We start from the raw sequence: 14,240 nt of genomic DNA, 5'->3' as shown, positions 1-14,240 counted from the left end.
CTATATTCCACTCTACTACAATTTACCCCATTCTACCCCAGTGTACTATACTCCCCTCCATGCTGTTCCACTGTTTGACACTCTACTACTGTATGCAACTCCACTCCACAACACTGTACTACACTCTATGCCACTCTATAACACTTTACTCCACTCTATGCCCATCCACTCTATGCCACTGTACTGCACTGAATGACACTCAATGATACCACTCAGCTTTTCTCTACGATATGGCACACCACTATATGTCACAACACTCTTTTCTATGACATACCTCCACTGTACTCTACGGCACTCCACTTGATGCTACTCCACTCTTTGACACTCTATGATACTCTGCTCCACTCTATGACAGTTTCCGACACCCTGCTCTACTGTTTGACACTCCATTTTGCTTCTCCAGTCTACAATACTTTAATCCACTATCTGAGACACCATGCTAATACACTATAAAACTACTGTACAATACGCTATAACACTCCATTCCACTCTATTCCAAACTACAATACCCCACTCTATGATAATAGACTTTACAACTCTCTCCTCCTCTGTATCGTACAACACTCCATAGAGCAACTCTCCACTTACAACAATAGACTCTACGGTTTGAAATGCATTTTTATTAAAAATGTACCGAAAACATTGGAATTCCATAAAAAACCCAAAAGTTAAAGCTTTGTTATGGTTTATGAAAACTTATTTTCCCTTTACAAACCAAGTTTAAAGTACACAAACTTTCACAATTCTAAAGTTATAGGTATAACTTTAATTTACAATTCATCCACCACATACAAATTATTATAAGTAGCGGACCTCGTTTACCTGCTGTTTTCAGTTTGCTACCCTGACAACAATAACTATAATGCACCACTTTTCAATGCACTGTGCTGTGACAAATAATATAATTTGAGAAATTATAAGTGTTGTTATGAATGCTATGATTTCACTTGCTATAAGTGATGTGGTATGTAAGGGTATAAATAGTGCATGGAAAAGCGCCATCTTTAAACATGCAAAAATTCATACCGATCATCAGCATTGTACTATCAAAATTCGAAGGTGTTCACCATTATAACATGTCAACTTAAACGTAACAAATTATAACATCCATCATATTGGGAATAACTCATAAAAACTCAAAAATTGTTTATATATCAAAATGTTGCACTTCCAACATTGTACCCTCTACCCTTCCTCATTATGTTTAATAGACAATTGACATAGTTGTCAGCAAAATGCATTTTTCTTGTGAAACTCATCCTTTAGCTAATTATGTAGGCTACTTTGACAACTTAAGCACCGTAATGCAATATTATACCATTGATGCATGTGTATCACATTGAAGGAGCAAAACTTCAGAAATCTCATACCAATCAGTCCATATTTTATTGTTTACATAGTGTATGTCCCTGCACGTTTTCCAAAGTTGTATATGCTATCTACTGCCGGCATCTCAGCCTTCCACAAACCATTACTCATTATGCCCTAGTGTAAGTGATTCAGTTTAAACATGATCAAACATTAATTTATATCATGAAACACATCCAATGAAGAATTATATAGACTGTCGGATACCTTAACGCCCTCATTACAATGTTATAACATTGGTGCAAGCGAATCACACTAAAATAGCAAAATCTGATCCTGATCAATCCAACTTTAATTGTTTGCATGGTGTATATCACTCCTCTTTTTTCCAAAGTTATGTAAACTATCTATTATTAGCATCACAACCTCCCACGACTCATAGTACCTAAGTTGGCTCAGGAACCCCATATCATACCAAATAAGACTAAAAGAAAATAATATATACGTAACGGTGTAATACTACATGTATTAGTATAAACCTAATCTAACTTCAGCGAAGACAGAAATAGTAAACTCTACCTAATCTATGAAAGTGATTCTTGATGTGGCTGTCATACTGTGTGTATATTCAAATGAGAAGAAAAATTAAAAAAAATCAAGTTCATGGCATCAAATCCACAACTGAGTGCTAGCATCATACTATCCCAAACAAGTGTACGGTTCCTCAACCACATTTAGACATTGTGGTTCATTACTATCTAATACCAGAATATATCTTGTTTCAAGCTTCACCTTTACCTTTGCTACCCTTAGAGTTTTCTTTGAATACCCCCCACCTTCAAATCTTGTCACCATAGTGCCTTTCTCTTTTTCATATAATAAAGGGGATATTACAATTTCTCTTGGCTCTTAAGAGTTCTCCGTAAGGAATATTAGTTTTGAATTTGGGGGGTGAGAGCTGTTTCCATGCAGTATATTATTGCCCGCTGCTTCTTTCCAAAAAATGTTAGTCACCAACATCCCTTCCTTAACTTTTGTTTTTTTTTCTCTTTATTCTCTTCCTCATATTTAGACAACCTCACTTTCATCTTAGCAACAATATTGCAATCATCTCCTGATCATCATGCCCATCAAGTTTTTTTTTAAACCTGCTCCAGGGAGTCCCTTATACATTTCTATTCCATCTGGATATATATTACATATGGGTCTCCTTGAAATATGGATCTTCTCATCATAAAGATAGCCCCAAAACAACTCTGCTGAGCTTTACAGTTGTCAGGGCTACTTGTTTTATGTGGCTATGAGGACTAAATTATCTGGCAAAGTTATCTAATGTATGCAGAAAAAAACTTGAATTATGTGGGACGTTCTCTGGAAGTATTAATTTTATCCATTTGAGACAGAAAACTTTTTTTATGAAATCAGCCAAATGGCCTAACTACGAAGCAAATAATGTAACAAATGTAGTAAACCCATAATTATAGAGTAAACCCTGCAGTCACAGAATTGAATAACTCCACAGGGCATTCCCATTGTCATTTTGTTTGTGTCAAATATGTATTCATGAATAATGAACATAACTTAAGCAATCTAAATTCCACTGTCAGAAGACACTTGAATAAAAACCTTATTCAAGCTTAATGCTGCCTATATAAAGAGTAAAATTCAACCCAGTGCAACCAAGATGGGCTTAAAAGGGGCATAATGCAGTGAAGAGGATTAACAATTCTTAAAAATGAAGGCAGTCTCTAGTTTATGGTTTGAAAAAATGGCCCAAACTCAAATTCAAGCCTGTTCTTGACCTCAAAACTGCATGAAATGTATCAAAACAGAAACAATTAGAACATTGGCCAGCCAGTGGCTAGAACGTCAAATCCATCAAGCAAATTAGATGTATATTTCATAGATCTTCAGGATGCATGTTTTTACATTGTTGTCGCAGTGAAACATCCAAAGTTTGTGAGTTTCCCGATGGACAAAGACCAATACAAGGTTCAACTGTTGGGTCCGATATCAGCCTCAAGGGCATCGTGGTAAATGATTGTGTGCAGTGCCTGGTTACTTTAGTGTAAAATATTGATCTCCCCATGCCTCAACAATTGGCTGATCAAAGCCTCAGCTTTCCAACATTCATTGCATCATTTCCAGTAAACAGTTGACTAGTTTCACTGACTAACACTATGCCAAGTTTACCTCTCCTTCTCTTCAATCTGTTCATTATTTGGGTGATGCATTTAAAATACAGTAGGCCATCCTCCACAGGAGAGTGGCCTCAAGTATCACAACGTGTCACAATCTGAATGTCAGATCACATGAGAAGGCAAACTTTGAAGAGATTGCAAATTTTGCAATGGAAAAAACACTTTTTGCATAAGAAACTACTTCTCACAAATACATAGATGGTCATTTTGAAAATGGCGGGATGGCCCATCGCCGACCATGCTGACGGTTGACAGAAGACCGTCAGTGGCGGTGTCAGACACCCGCAATAATCTGATGCATGGAGCCTCACCGCCATTGATGGTGGTTAGGGCCGCCATGTGCCATGCTTGCTTTCGGTTGCAGAGTTAGATACTGCTCCACCCTGACCGCCACATCAGTCCATACTCCGCCACACCTATAATGATGCAGTTATAAGTGTGGTGGTGTATGGAGACACAGCGATGCAGGCGGAGCAGCACCAAAGGAGCCCGTTCCTTCCCATAGCAGTGCCATGGGACAGGTAAGTGCTGCCCGAGAGGGAAAGGGAAGGGGTGTGTGTGTGTGAGTGCATGGGGTGTGCGTGAGTGTTTGTGAAGGGGGTGTGTGTGTCTGAGTGTATGAATACGTGTGTGCATGTAGGTGTATGGGTGCATGAGGATGTGGGCTTTTGGGGGGAACCTGTATGTGGGGACTGGGTGGGGGATGGTGAGCGGGGAGCTGGGAGGCCTACATGGAGATTTGGGGGAGGAGGGTTGGGGGTCAGTTTTTGGAGTTTGGGGGTGGGATGTGGGGGCAGTTCTAGGGGCTTTGGGTGGTGGGTGGGGGTAATGGCAAGGGGGGGCTGGCATGTCACATGCAGGTGACAGGAATGAGAATTCCTGTCACCCGTATGTTTTCCGCCAGGAATTACCTGGTGGGATATCCCACCAGGAAATCCCTGGTGGAAATGGGATCACAATCCCACCGCCGGTCGGGCCTCCACCTCTGGGTCGAATATGCCTACCGTCGTCCCGGTGGTCGATTCTGACCTCGCAGTGGGTAGTAGTGAACTAGCCGCTTTACAGGCAGTTCACTACTGTGTTCAGAATATGGCAGTCTGGACCGCCATGCCATAGTTGCATCCCCACCACTACAGTACAGGCATTCAGATAGGCTTCCAGGTCAATAGCGGCAGTTAGTGTATTTAAATATGTTGTATACTTAGTTCACTTGTATGGCAACAGCGGTTGTTGTGATTTGCACTAATCCTTCCTTCACTTTTGTTGTTTTCTCTCTCTGCCGTCACATTGGTTTTTATGGTTCCCTCTCTTGTGCTTTATTGTCCTACTGCAAACCATTTGTTAAGTTTGGATTTTCCAGCGAATTTCCATACTACCCAATGTTGCATTGATGTTCACCTTAGGTTCCTGTCTTGGTTTTGTGATACACTGCACCATCTATTTGTACAGGGTGGGCACCCATCTGTGGATTTTCTGTCTCATACCTACTTAAGACATTGAACCAAGGAATTAAGTTCAGATCTTCAACTACCAGTCTGCAGGAGTTTCTCTTTTTCTCTCTTTCTTTTTTTTTGCTTTTGTCTCTGTCTCTCTGTTTCTCTCTCTCTCTCTTGCTTTCTCCTTTTTCTCTCCTCTCTTGTGTTCTCTCTCTCTCTCTCTCTCTCTCTCTCTCTCTACATTTCCTCACCCCCTTCGCCGCTCAGCTTTGGACTTCATTACCATCCTTGTCCTCATATGCATATCTAGGGGCAGAAGGAGGGATCGGCTTTGACAAGATATTATTGACAATAATAAGCCCATGAGAATTTTTCAGACCCAAACAAGAAGGAGTCTGAGACCAATCTGCTGCAGGTAATGGCACAAGCGATCAGCAAGATGATTTTCAAGTTGTGTGTCTGGAGTGTGATAACCTAATAGAAATATTGAATCAGGCAATTCAATTGGTTGGGACATCCAATGTGTCTGAAGTTATTTCTACTATACTATTCCGCCTAATCAAAGCACCAATATCGATTCTGATGGGAGTAGTGCAATGACCGTCCATGCAATGGTGCTTCAGTACTCCTCCTCCATTTTGACACCACCCAAGAAATTTACAGTAGACCCATATTGTTTCAAGCCTTTATAGTTCACTGCTATTTACACTTTCTAGCAAAACCACAACCAAAATGTAGCTTTTTGTTGTCCTTTCTTATTACAGATTCATTAAATTGGGTAACTATTTTAATTTTAAATTAAAGCCCTTGCCTGCTGAATTTTGGGACATTCGTATTGCAGTCTACTGCTAATTTTGGGAAAAGACAAACTCCAGCCTCCACACTTGTAGCTGTACATTCCCTTTGACAAGGAAAGGAAGGCCTGTTATACATCATCAGGTTCCAGAAGCTCATGGCAGAAGCCGCTTGGACTAGTCAATTGGCTGAAGTGGTCTTCTAGCACAGCCTACTGGAATGATTAAAAGAGGTCCTTTTATTGGTGGTGAATCAGCCACTACCTATACTGCACCTATATATTTTCTTCTACAGATCAATACTCACCAAATGCAAAGATTACAAGAAAAATGATGGTTTGCTGCTAAGGTGATCATTCCCTCTTCTCCAGAAACACCGAAAGAGAATTCTGCCACAACATAGGAAGCTCTACAACTCAGAAATATTCTTAAACATTTAACCACAGAAGACAGGTAGAATAGAAGGAAAGAAGAACTATCTAATGATTGTAGAAGACAAGGGCATTTTGTAAAAGACCGCCCCGCCTGTTGGGAAACTCCAGAACTTGGCAGTGAAGGGGGAGTGCACTTTCAAGATTCTATTCCAACATACAAGTGTCACAAAAGTGAAACAAACCAGTGCAAAATGTTTTATTTTACTTTCTACCTCAAAATGTGTTTTGCGCCGGATTGTTGACTCAAGGGGGGCATCAAAGGGGCCTTCCACTATTTTTGATGCAAAACCTTATGTACTAACAGTAGCAAACAGGGCTTTGCACAAAAAAGTCACTTGAAAGCATGTGCTTAAAAGGAGGAATACTTATATTTCTCCCAACTTTTCCCACTGTGCATGTGTGCTACACTGTACAGCACACATCTGAAGAGGTTAATGTTTTAAATTATGTTTAAGCACAGTATTTTGTACTGGAAAAGCACCCTTCCAGTTCAAAACCTATCTCTCTGTCACGCAGCACAGCAACTTGTGTGGTATCCTGCATCGTGTGAAATTTCTGGGCCTACATATCTACAAATTACCATTCCCAGACTGATGGGCAGACAGTGAGGGTGAATCAGTGTGTGGAACAATACCTCAGTGTTTCCCTCATGAATCAAGCAAAAAATAGGTGCAACGGGCACCAGTAGCAGACTTCTACAATAATATACTGCATGTCATTGGGATGCTCCCTAATCAAGGAATAATCACAACCCTTGTCAGTGTGAACCCTCAAAGTCACAAAATTAACCTGAATTCAACCATCCTAGTAGTTATGGTACAGAGCTGACAGGTTTAAGTTAGGGCAAGGTGTCAAATATTTATGCAGCACCAAAACAGTAATGAAGTAAAAATGCAAAACAATAAAAATCCCAACACAAATTAGAAAAAAGTACAGTTTAATAAACAAACAAACATCAAAATGATAAAAGTCCAATAAAGGGAAACAGAGACATGGGTTTTTAAAGTTTTAGGTGGAAATATCGCCAAAATAGCAAAGCGCCAATGTAAGACAAGGATACCAATAGACTGAGACTTAGAAGCAATTTGAGGCTGACCAAAATACTGTGGGTATAAATTGGAGACACCAACCATGTTTCTGCTGGTCAAAGATGTTACCTTATGATTTACAGCCTGATTTATAGACTAGTAGACAGCCCGCTGTTCTGCCAAGACGATGGAGTAAAATATAGAAATGACTGCTAAGCTGCAGTTATTTCTAAGGCACTGCCAGGAACTGCTTCATGGTGCTTCCTTAATAGTTTGGTGCAAGACTAAGTCAACATGTTGCCAAACTCTTTTTTATTTTCAAATAGAAAATCCCAATGTGGAACATTAAAAAAAAAAAAAAAAAAAAGATAATGCCCTCCATGCCGATGGGAGTCATCTAATCTCAATCCTTCAAGGCTCTTCTCAAGTTACAGTCAGTAGGCCCAGTCCTTCTCTGATCTTTTGCAGGTCCAAAAAATGTCCTGAAGTTGCTGTCTCAGGTTGCGACAGTTATGCCTGGAACTAGCTAGTGGGTGGCAATGCCTCCTTGGCATGTACTAATCAATGGGACCAAGCCTACCTGATGCCCCTACCCACTTTTTCAGTAGTTCCTATTTACCTTACTGCAAACAGGCCCAACATTCCATGTGTCAGGGCATTCTCAAGAAAGTGAAAGTCTTTGTCTTTAACTACACTAAACATGTGCTCTGAGGCCTGATGGGTGTGTGGGTAGTGTACTATGGTAATCCTAGTGTCCCTCAACATCTTACACTAAATTCCAATTTGAAGCCACACTCACAAACACCCTACAAGTCCAGAGATATCAGTCTGGCAAAACAAATGCATGGTCTTTCAGCAACCAGACAGTGGATACACATGAATTGTTTTCGCATCCTGTTCTCTCCATTTCAAGTGTATCCCAAGTGTAACACGTGGCTCAATAGACCAGTACGGCGGAATTTGACAATATGCTGTCAAAAAGAGGCCCCCGCATCCCACCTTGCATGTTCTTCTGACTCAGAGGAATCATCATTGTCCATTCAAATCAGCCTATTGTTTGCTCTTGGGGAGAATTTCACATCTTTTTCACAACTATTGACCTGTAATCATAGTCTAGAAGAAGCTGCAGATCTAATGCAAATTAGCCCCCAGGAATTTCAAGCAGGGGAAAGGTAACTTTCTAAAAGTGTATTTTCCTTAGTGTTTATTACAAATCTGGCTACACCACTGAATTGGATTTTTATTACCCATTAAATGAGTTTTCTATCAGGACCAATTCCCAAGGATACTATTTTGCACTCTGGATTTGTAAATAGGACAACTAGTCTTCCACAATGAAAATTGCTTTTGCTACATGTCCCACTTTTAAATGCCATGCTTCCTACGTTGAGGGCTACAAGATTCTCATAGGGGTGACATTGATATTTAAAAAGCTAACTTTTCTCCTGTAAAAAAGGGTCCTTGTCACGTCCGTCTGCAGGTTTAAAAACTGCAACAGTCAAGCTACAGTGGTGGACTTCAAGACATGTTTGCACAGCTACTGTGTCAGGGAGACCAGATCCTTGGGGCTTGCGCATGTTCCCAACATGTCCACCTCTTGGCAGCTCCAATCTCCACTAGTAGATAGAACAGAGTTAAAGAATGTCCAAGTGGGGGAATGGGTATTGGGTTGGGAACAGTGGGGAAGGAGACCTGTGGAAGCAAGAGTTAAACAATAAAATTGCAACATTAATCACAATGACTTTCAATAAGTTCTGTTTCAAATAACACTTATACTGAAAACATGAATGGCCTTAAGCTTCACTATAACTAGGCCTCAAGAATCTAGGTACCTGGAAATCGAGAAAGGTTATGCAGGGTTTTCGTATGAACATTCCAGAATTAACATATCATATTATGAACAATGAACGCTCTCCAAATAGCTCTTAGAATAATCACTGCATTGCCACAAAAAGAGCATCAGCTTTTTTCTCTGCATGAATGAACTGTACTAGAATCATGAAGAAGACTGTTACGTCACACTCTGATTAAGAATTCAAAGACTCAAATGTTCAGGAAATATTATGCACCTAAAATCAAACTGCACATCAAGATTACAATTTCTAGAAATGATCACGCACTCTGCCGATCTGTCTTTCAAAAGTGAAATGCCTGGAATAAATCGCGCACACTTATGCCGATTCGATCATCAAGAACCAAAAATACCAGGAAATGATCATGCACACTGCCGATCTGAATATCAAGAATTAAATGCCCGGATTGAATTGCGCACACTGTTGCCGATTCGAACTTCACTATATAAGTGCCATGAAGTGACCGCGCGCACTGCCGATCTGAATGCCAAGAATTAAATGCCAGGAATGAATTGTGCACAATGTTGCCGCTTCGATCTTCACAATGTAAATGCCATGAAATGACCGCGCACACTGCCGATCTGAATGGCAAGAAATAAATGCCATGAGTGAATCGTGCACACTGTTGCAGATTCCAACTTCACAATGAAAATGGCAGGAATGATCCTGCACGCTGCCGATCTGAATATCAAGAATTAAATGCCAGGATTGAATTGCACACACTGTTGCCGATTAGAACTTCACAATATAAATGCCATGAAGTGATCGCACACACTGCCGATCTGAATGGCAAGAATTAAATGCCAGGAATGAATTTCGCACACTGTTGCTGATATAGAACTTCACAATGCAAATCCCATGAAATTATTGCTTGCACTGCCGATCTGAATGTCAAGAGTCAAATGCCAGGAAAAACAATCACACACACGCGATTACAAGTTTAGGCCCAAAACTCGAGTGTCACTGGAAACGGAGTCAGGGGCCTAACCCGACCTCCGCCATCCCGCCCTGCTTGAAGATCACCAAATAAACGAGGGCAGGCCTGGAAATGGCTGGATAGGCCTCCGGGGCAGGAGCTCAGGAAAATGCTGCTGCTCTTCACCGAGACCTCTGAATAGTGAGCACGTGGGACTGGGCTCGGTCCCTTATATAGAGCCACATCCTGGCCACGTGCCACACCCCACCATGCTGCAAGAAAGGCTTCTAGAAAGTCTTAGCATAAAGGACCACACCCTGTAATCCTGCAAACAAGCCTTGCAAATGAACAATGAATTACAAACAGCATTAAAGACTTTTCAAGGTAAAATCTCTGCAATGCAAAAGGTAACATACTGCATAGAAATACAATGCATGAAATATGCCCTTGCAGAAGGGTTTTTGCATTTACGTCGCCCATACAGCGCGCCCTATCCTGATGTTGACATACTGTATTGGATGGCACAGTAGGTTCTGCAGTTCACTTATGGCATATAATGTACATGACAGGGGTACACCTTGTACCACATACTAGGGACATATAGGTAAGTTAAATATACAAATTAGGTATATGCCAATTTGACCAAATTTCATGGTGCAAGTACAGGCACTTTACTATTGGTTAATGGGGATAAAGTACACAAAGTTATAAAGCCAGCAAAGCTATAGGGTCCAGCAAAAAGATGAAAATATGGGGTGACCACGCAGAAAAGATACATTTCCACAATAAGATATTACCAACCAAAAAAAAAGCAGAATGCCCTTCTCATCGATTGTTAGTGAGGTTTATGTATGCCATTCCATCAAAACCCTTATTCCAATGGTCACCATCAAACTAGCATCCAGCAAAGACAGGTTGATCCACACAGATCAAGATTAGCACTGACAATGATGGTTCACCAACCTTGCTCAACTATCAGAACTTCCATATTGGGGAGTGCAGTGCAGACTGGATCTCCTTCACAAGTTTATGTACCAGATCCTCCACCTCAACCTTCCTTTCTTGAACTTGGTGACCTGGCAAAGCCTGCTACACCTTCCAGTGGAATATTTTCTGCATGTATTGCATCCAGACATCCTTCAGTGCTACCAAGTACCAATTAATTTCAAAAATATTTCTGTGATTCGTTGATGACATACATAAAGAATCCCATATTTGATGAAAACGTTCTGCTGAACATTGGAATATTTTGTGTATTTACACACAATGCTAGTTAGTTTCTTTCATTACTACTTTGGATACAAGTCCCTTGTTTCCTGTTTGTCATCCACACACCGTGTATTTTTTAGGTCTCCACTCCACATTTTATGATTATATAGGCTCTACGAAATCAAGGCATAATCCCAGCACAATAATATGGGTCTGGGAGTTTTCAGAAGATTGTCTGAAATCAATGAATTGTCTGTCTGACATAAGACTAGAGGGTGTCACAGCTACCCAATTACATACACAGAGGCACACATGTTCACATGAATACACACACATTTGGTGTTACTCCTGTCTGAGGACCAGGTATGCAACATGAACCACTTTTGGTTAAAAATGTAATCATCACCTGTATCTGTTGTTCATACTACAAATTATATCTCACAAATGGTTTCAAAACAGTGTACACTTTTGTTTAACTAGATAATTACTATCTGTTCATTTACCCATTATATTCCAGAATTCTATTTCAAAGCCATAGTTCCACTTGCCCACTGCATTCTCACATTTCACGTTCCCTGCACCTATCATTCATAACAAAATTCTTTAATGCATCCTCCATACAGGGATTTTAATTCTCATATGTCCTTCTCTGAAGATTGTAGTGCAAAATTATTTGAATTATTCATTCTGAGTGTTATTCGGTCAAATACAACCCAGACTGCATTTTTTGCCCTCATCATCAGTCCTTAAAGCTCAAGTCAACACACTCCATTGTCTCCCTTTCAAATACTGTTTTGAATGTTTTTAACTCACTCATCCTACCTCTTATCTACCACCCAGACCTCTGATGATGCCACTTCTTCATATGATGAAGACAACATGGTCCGCCTTTTGGTTGAATTGTTCGTAGCTGGCATGGAGACCACAACCACCACCCTACGCTGGGCACTGCTACACATGGTAAATCAACCTGATATCCAAGGTGAGGCTTTCAGTAGAAGAACATGAGTTTGTCTATACCACCTTCTTGCCTTTCAAAAGTGAATGCATTAACATTTTAAGAACATTATTAGATTTAAGTCTAGAAACCTAAAAACAACAAGCTGGTGGATGGAATGCTTGAATTAATCTCAGCCATTGGCAATCTCTCGGGTTGCATCCCAGTCCATCGTTTTTAGCCCACCATGTCACCTCAGTTTGGACCCAGCCTTTTGCAAATCAGTCTTGACTCTTCCTCATGGGAGCAGTCAAGCCCAAACTGCCAGCCGAAGTCCTTTTAGAACCAGAACATAAGCAACCTGGGACCAGTTACATCCCAGTCAGGGCTCTTGAGCCAGGTACAACTTGGTTCCTGTAGCACAGTGAACCAGGGACCCACATATGGGAATGTCCGGCTCACTTAGGACCACAAGTGCAAAAATAACAAGGTGATGGATGGAATTCATGAATTAATATCAGATACTGGCAATTGCTCAGGCTGCTTCCTAAACCATGGTTATTATCATAGAAATGTATTCTGGAGATTTGTGGGTGGGGATTGTACGTCAGAATATCATATACAAAAATATTATTTGATATAAATATCATGCCATCAATATTGTATACAAAAATATCATTACATTGATTAGATTTTCTATTAACTCCAGTGACTCAATATTTTTGTAAAATGATATTTAGAACAAGCCATTTATGTCAGACGACATTCTAACATGGATATTTGGGTACATGAGGTCACACACAGATCAAAGTTTGAGAATGATTTTTGGTCATCTGAGGTAAGCTTAGATGTCTTGTGGCAGCTATTACAGGTACTGAGAATTAACTTGCAAAAAAACATCTACACCTATATAAGCCAAAGCCGAGAATATTCAGTTAACTGTGCACCATTCCCTGCCTTGATGTCAATGCAAATTTTACACATTTTTTGTAGTTTGCAACATCTGTCAATGAATTGGCCTCATGAAGCTATTATGATGTAGCGTGAGGTTGGTTGAGAGGCTACATCTGTGGTCAGTTAACTTTGTGTAGAACAAGTCTCGTAATATGAGGGATATGTTAACAAAGCTTGACAGCTTGTTGAGGCATAGGTCTGTGCTTCCATTGTGGGTGAACCCGATGTAGGGTGCTCCTGAGCTTGAAATTAAGGGGTCAATCTTGTAACCTTCCACCAAAATCAGGTGTATGTCAGGTTTTGTTTTATGATGACTGGTGTGTGTGTGTGGGTAGTGTAGTATGGTAGTCCTAGTGGAGTTGGCTACCAAATTGGTACAATCAGAAATGCTCCTATTGAAAGAACATCAAGCCCTTGATATTACCTTGGCTGAATCTTATCATTGATCCAGCAGGTCACCTTTTACAAAGCTATCTATTGCATATCATAGACACAGGACAGGATTACATTGACTCGCTAAATCAAATTCATTGCCATGCAGGGTTATTTACTCATTGTCAAGTTTCCAAAGCCATATTTCGTGTAACTCAATAATGCTCAGGAGAGCTAGACCATTTGCTCAAGTGAGAGTTAATGCACTTTGGCTGTGTGAAAGTTTTGCAAATAAGCTGTGGTCTCGTAAGCATTCTGCTTCAAGATGTGAGACATTTTAAGCTCCTTTCTCCTTTCTAAAATCATAGTAGAGTGGCATTGTTATGATGTTGAACTCTGTCAACTAACAGACTTGAATAAGGTTTAATAAATACAGTGGCAAGATTTCAAGCAGACAGAGGGAAAAAAGAAATGGATTTATAAATGAGTTGAACGATCCGATTTTTAGCTCTCACATGCAGACACCACACTTGTGCTGTTGCTTAGCGACGATCTGTTGTTCTTAAAAAAAAAGTGGATTTTGGCCTCCCTATTACTTACCATTGAATGGCTTCTTCATCACTCTTTCTCTTGATCCTTATTGGTAAGTGCGAGCAGATGTAACTTCCTCTTCATGTGTTTGTCCCTTTTGATGGAGCATAGACCAAGTATTGATTACTTCTTGAGCTCTGTTTGAGGTCTTTTTTTTTTTCTTTTCTGGTTGTCAATGCTCCCCTGCTCAGCGTACTCTGGTTGTTG

At 40.3% G+C, this 14,240-nt stretch overlaps 1 protein-coding gene across 1 annotated transcript in view; it reads left to right on the top strand.

Moving 5' to 3' along the window:
• The window catches only part of LOC138265291 (cytochrome P450 2J2-like), a 159,472-nt gene that overhangs the window by 81,622 nt on the left and 63,610 nt on the right, over positions 1-14,240 (top strand). The window contains exon 6 of the mRNA XM_069212896.1: positions 12,020-12,161. Within this exon, the coding sequence (XP_069068997.1) occupies positions 12,020-12,161 (142 nt within the window). The remainder of the gene's footprint in view (positions 1-12,019; positions 12,162-14,240) is intronic.

The sequence above is a fragment of the Pleurodeles waltl genome, chromosome 11 (assembly GCF_031143425.1).
Source record: "Pleurodeles waltl isolate 20211129_DDA chromosome 11, aPleWal1.hap1.20221129, whole genome shotgun sequence".
Taxonomy (NCBI): Eukaryota; Metazoa; Chordata; class Amphibia; order Caudata; family Salamandridae; genus Pleurodeles; species Pleurodeles waltl.
This window is presented reverse-complemented; position numbering and strand designations above follow the sequence as displayed.